General features: G+C 44.9%; 2 protein-coding genes across 2 annotated transcripts; both read left to right on the top strand.

The window, feature by feature from the left end:
* Window positions 1–7: 7 nt before the first annotated feature.
* AK88_05580 (uncharacterized protein) lies at window positions 8–2520 on the top strand (the record flags this gene model as incomplete). The annotated part of the gene is made up of 2 exons (XM_012483182.1): window positions 8–121; window positions 1582–2520. 2 exons carry the CDS (start codon window positions 8–10, stop codon window positions 2518–2520), a joined length of 1053 nt encoding a protein of 350 aa, XP_012338605.1.
* A 736-nt stretch (window positions 2521–3256) lies between these two features.
* AK88_05579 (uncharacterized protein) lies at window positions 3257–3829 on the top strand (the record flags this gene model as incomplete). The annotated part of the gene is made up of 1 exon (XM_012483181.1): window positions 3257–3829. The coding sequence occupies one exon, from the start codon at window positions 3257–3259 to the stop codon at window positions 3827–3829; it is 573 nt and encodes a 190-aa protein (XP_012338604.1).
* Between the last annotated feature and the right edge of the window lie 2062 nt (window positions 3830–5891).

Raw genomic sequence — 5891 nt, 5'->3', positions numbered from 1 at the left:
ATTTACGATGTACGTTCTAGAATGTAGGACCTATGGTCTCGGATTTACGATGTACGTTCTAGGATTTAGCATCTACGATCTAGGATCTAGGATGTATGGTCTCGAAGTTGATGATTTTAGGGTTTAGGCTTCAGGCATATACGTTTCCAATGTTCACATTAAAAGGTGTATGTTTTCACAGTTAGCGACTTTATGAGTTTTAGGATTTAGAGGATTTTTTTTCTTTGTTTTTTTCTGCATGAGACATCGTTCGTCACTGCTACTCCTGCGTAGTGTTCCTGTGCTGTTCTTTGGTTTACCGTTCCTACATTCTATCCTCTCGTCGCATTTTTTTCTTTTTCTTCCTCTTTTCCGTGCGCCTTTTGCCCACTGCATCCCTACTATTCTGCTGCAACGCGCGTCTTGCGCTTCTCTAGATCTTAGCCGTCACCGCGTCCTCGTACACGAAATGTCTCCCAGCAACGTGGTCGCGTGTACGACGGATTCGACGAAGGATTGTTCGAGTGTAAGCAGGAGGAGGATTGTCCCCGCGTGAACGTATTCGATGACGTAGCCCAGTGTAAGAAGGAGGGAGATTGTCTCTCCGAGGACACGCGGCCGCGTACACCGCATTGTCGACGAGGTAGCCGAGTGTAAGAAAGGAGGAGAGATTGTCTCTCCGAGCAAACGCGTCGAGCAACGCGGCTCGAGTGTAAGAAGGATTCGACGAAGTGGCCGAGTGTAAGCAGGAGGCGCGATTGTCTCTCCGAGCACACGCGTCGACCAACGCGGCCACGTGCAACACGGCTTCGACGACGGATTGTCCGAGTGTAACACGGACGACACATTGTCTCTCCGAGCACACGCGGCCGGGTAAAGGCGATTGTCCGAGTGCACGTATTCGACGAAGTAGCCGCGTGACGCAAGCGTTGAAGGGAGAGGAGTTGACGGCGCGGAGTTGACGCACACCAGGTGACGGAGAAGGCGTTGACGGGAGACGGCGTTGACGGAGAGGCGTTGACGCAGACGGGGTGACCGACACGCGTTGACGGGAGAGACGTTGACGGAGACGGAGTGTGACGGACACGGGGTGACGGGAGAGGCGTTGACGGAGAACGGGGTGTGTGCCTATTTTTTTTTTTGTTGTTGTGTTATTGATCGGTGTGTAGTAGTACTAGTAGTAGTAGTAGTTGTTGTTGTACTTTTTTTTTTAAGAAGGGGAATAAAAAGTGGTCACTATGACAGCGACATATGACCGGCAGCTACAGGACTTCCTATGGTCCTGGGAGGATTATCTACGGACAAAGAAAATAACGGACGGAGGAAAGTATTGGGTAAGTTCCATTGTACACAAAATTCCGGAGGAACGAGAGTAGTGCACTCTGCACCGCGCACTACCTGTACGTGGGACATTGGAAGTGGTATGTGTGCGCATAGACTATTTATATAAGTGTCGTATACTGAACAACGTATTGTGCGGAAAGATATGGCACACGCAGAATGCATGCGTATGAAACGAATTATAGTTAAATGTAGACGAATTTCAGGGCAGAGCGCACAGAATGAATGCACAAGCACATACATGGATTCTACCACCCGCAGAAAAAATTAATGAAGGATGTTGACCGAATCTTCAGGGACGTAACACAGTCCATCAACCAACATAGCGGCAGCAATGCTGGTATATGTGGAAGTATATATACCGGACAGGGCCAGCACATGTGCAAGAGCAGGTGTATGGAAATTGCAAACCTTATGTTATATATACGAGGATATGATTACAAAGGGCAGACCGAAGGATGGCAGAAGAGGAACGTGAACAAACACTCACCGCAGCTATTTAGGGAATATTTAAAGTGTACACTGGCGACTGCGGTTTTACTACAGGTGTATGGGCAAACTAGTGACCATAAAGACATAATAACGAAGGTTCAGCAAGAAATGCGGAAAACGAATAATACAGGCAACATGCAATATGAGCCAGGGGTTTGTGAGAGTAGGGATTATGGGGACGTAATATTCGGATTACGTGGTATTGGACCAAGCATAAACACTAAGCTGCAGCACTGGAAGAGCGGTTTGGCAGGAGGCCAGGCAGGACGTGCACGCGTCACAACGCACACGTGCGCTTGGGCAGACCACGACGGGGAGGACAGTGAACAGAAGTGCAATGTACAGGACGGGGCGCCACCACAGACCTCTGAGCTCATGACAAAAATAAAGGCGTGGACGGATACTCCTACCTTTGGGCGAGTGAAGAAGGTCTTAGACAACATGCAGAAAGAAGAAGCGTCCAAGGGCAAATGTGAACTGCACAAGAAGATAAAGGCACAGGTCCAGGCAGTGAAGAACACAGCGGAAAAGCGGGATGAAGCCACTCTGAGAAAAGAGGCACCGAAAAAAACAGTGACCACCCCCGCAGTCCAAGACTCCGGTGCGAAGTTCAACGTAGCCGCACCAGCGCCAAGACCACCGACAGGCAGCAACGGACCCGCCAAACCCGCCCCGGCCACACCACCCGGGAAAGACGGAAAGCAGTAGTGGCGAAACCGGCATCACCACCGTCATCGGGAAGTGGCACCACGACGACACCATCTAGGAGTGGTCGTAGTGGAGGGACCACACGCAGTGCAGCTACTGGTGCAGGAATAGTGAATAAGGGGGATACGCAAGCGGCGACAGATTTTGTAGTGAAAGTTCTAGTGAGTTATATAACGCGTAGGAAAATACCCGGGAATGATAGGGATAGGAAGTTTTACGTAAGTTCATAAACGAGGAAGATGCAGGACAAAGTGCAGGAGGGATATGTTCATATGATAACGCAGAATGGGAGGAATTCTTAAATAGGATATATATGGGAGCAGTGTGTATTGGACTAATAGTTGACAGAAGACAAAACAGAACAACATATGTTAAGGAGCACCATGTATTTTAAGGAGTGCGTAAGAAATGTAACAAAAAATAGAAAACGGAACGAACATGTATATGTTTATAACTATATGGTTATTGCGCCATGCAGGGCAAATTCTGGCGAGACATGAAGACTGTGTACGCAGAATTTGTGAAACATATGGAAAAAACAGATAGTGAACGCACATATGGAGCACTGTGTCAGGAGGCTGCACAGCCTCAGCATCCGGAACACATGTTACAGGGTGACCGTGTGGTATGTGAGTTTATGTTGCGCGCGTTGCTTTTTAAGCATGGGCTCCATGTGCCTGGCGCAGGCAGGAGTGTGCAGGGGACTGCAGAACAGGTAACACAAACGCAACGATATATGACGTGCATGATAGTGAATGTATTTATGCATGATATATTGGGTGCAAATTGCCTAGACACCACGGGTGCAGGGTATGCAGAAAAAGCTATATATGCATTATTGAACGCCCACCCTTGGTTCCACGACAATGCTACGTGTGACGGTGTAGACTTCGACAAGACCAACGTAGCCGGGGGTAACTTAAGGAACACAATAAGAGACTGGATAAAGAAGGAAAAGATAAAGTGGGGCGATACAGAAGCTGCAGGAATATTAAACAGTAGGTGTAAACAGTGGAGGCAAGAAGGACAGGGAGACATGAAGAAGGAAGAAGCTAAGGACATGAAGGCCAACATACGGGACACAGTGAACGAGGTGACGAGGAGTATAGACGACGATAGAACAGAAATACGCGCCAAGGTGGACAAAAGGATGACAGAGCTAGAACACGCAAATAACAGTAGTGGAACGGGAGAAGCAGGGCTAGGTAAAGCGGCACGACCTCCTGCCGATGCCGCGGCAACACCACAGCAACCGGCAGGTAAGACCAATGAGAGAAAGCACACATACGAAAACGCGGCCCGCATGTAAACCGCACGAATATGGATGCCGCCACAAACGCAACGGCCACAACAACACGCGACGGAACAGCACGGCACACGACTTCGTTGACGTTGAGCACAGCGGCCACGGCGGCAGCGGTAGCGGCGATGAGTGTGTAGCGACGGCCAGTGTAGACGAGCGTACCGTGCAGCGCAGTGAAGCGGTGGTCACGACGGCAGCGCTAGCAGGGACGAGGATTATTGGAGTATACGAACTTATGGTATACATAGAAGTGGGATTTATGCATATGAGACACAGGAGAGAGTAATTTAGGAGACAGTGCAATTTGGGGACAGTGCTAGCGATTTAGAAAAAGAGGCAACAAGGCATCAGTCGGCAGGACAGCTTGCGCCTGCCGTGTCGAGTCAAAGGTATCGAGTTCGTCCAATTGGTAACTGATACGTGCGAAATTTTCCAATATACCAACTATAGACCATAGTGTACTATAGAGGGAAAGGCATAAATGAAGGATGCAGTCGGCCTCTTCCCAGGTAATTAGCATATTCTACAGGGGCACAACCCCCCCGAGTGCTTGAGTCCAGTGAAAACCATTCCGCAAAATACTACTTTTGCCTGTACAGGGAAACGTTCCATGCAGAACACTAGCTAAGAACAATTTGGTGTTGATTGTGCGCATCCATATATATGCATCCTTGTCACTGCACAAATACCTTTAGTACGGAATAAACAGGAGCAACATTTGTGAAATCTACGCTGCTTATGTATTCTTCAGGAAAGCAGATGCGGAAAAGATATGCAAATTGTTCTATAATTATAAATGTTAAGATATGACTATGTCACAGTTTGCACGTAATACTATATAGTTTTCTTTATATACGTATAATCGTCCAATATAATTGGTAGTGCCCCTTAATCCTATAACAATAAATATAATATTTGTGCACTGAAACGTTAATAACATGAACCTTGAAACTTATATCCACGAACACTAAACGTGGAACCTTAAACCATAACCACCACGAACCTTAAACCCTCAAACCTGAACGCGAATTTCTAAACCCTAATCTTAGATCCCATGAACCTATGAATCTGTACTTCAACTACATATGCTTCTAACATGATTCTACAACAAGGATGTTGTTCAAGTAGAACAATATTTCCTCCATAATTTGTTCATGAATAAATTAGAACACCGCGCTGCACAGTTATAGCGTACAGTACATCATATACGTCCTTATCGAAAAAATCCTATCCGTTGTATCTTCCTATTTTCTTAACAACATCGATCAGGTCTTATGTGTTTACAATTATTCTAACGTTATAATTTGGCTGACATTATGGAACGGCTACATATAATTTAAATTCATTTACAGTTTTAAAAGAATACTAAGCAGCGTCATACGATTAAACTGAATTTTCCCTGAATCAAATTATGAATGTGAGAACAAGGTGCAGGCAGAATTAATGCACACCATTTAATTAGTCTTTACGCCGTGAACCACTCATATATATATATTTAAGAAAAACAAAAAGAACCGAAAACACAGGTAAAGGCAAAGGGCAAACATTAAGGAATCACATAAACCCAGTTTGATTTATTTTAACCATAAAGCACATTATAACTTATTCACTACTCCATACTACATGTAATTGACAAAACTATTGTTTCTCATTTCAAGAAGAGTATCGTATATATATATTAAAAAAAATATACTCATATCATTCATTTCCTCGTCGATGTTCATGTGCATCCTCATTAAAACTTAAAATGCGCGTAATTTTTAGCAGCAGAGCTCAGAGAAAAACTAACGCACCCACTTACCGAGAAAACACGTGTTTATTCTGGACGATATGATCTTATAGACCCCCTTATCCCCTTTTTATTACGTTTCTAATAATAAAACATATAAGAACAAACGTACAAATGTTATATATATAATATTAAGCTTAATATTAAAACAAAAATAATAAAATAACGGCACGCTGTACAAAAACTCCGCTGTACATGTGCATTATTCTTAATTGTAGCGCTCACTAAATATTTATATTACTTTAATCCCTATTATAAATAATCTTTGAAGTGCGGGCT

The sequence above is a fragment of the Plasmodium fragile genome, assembly GCF_000956335.1.
Source record: "Plasmodium fragile strain nilgiri unplaced genomic scaffold supercont1.165, whole genome shotgun sequence".
In the NCBI taxonomy this organism is placed as follows: domain Eukaryota; phylum Apicomplexa; class Aconoidasida; order Haemosporida; family Plasmodiidae; genus Plasmodium; species Plasmodium fragile.
Note: the sequence above shows the minus strand (reverse complement) of the source record. Positions and strands in the feature narration are given on the sequence as shown.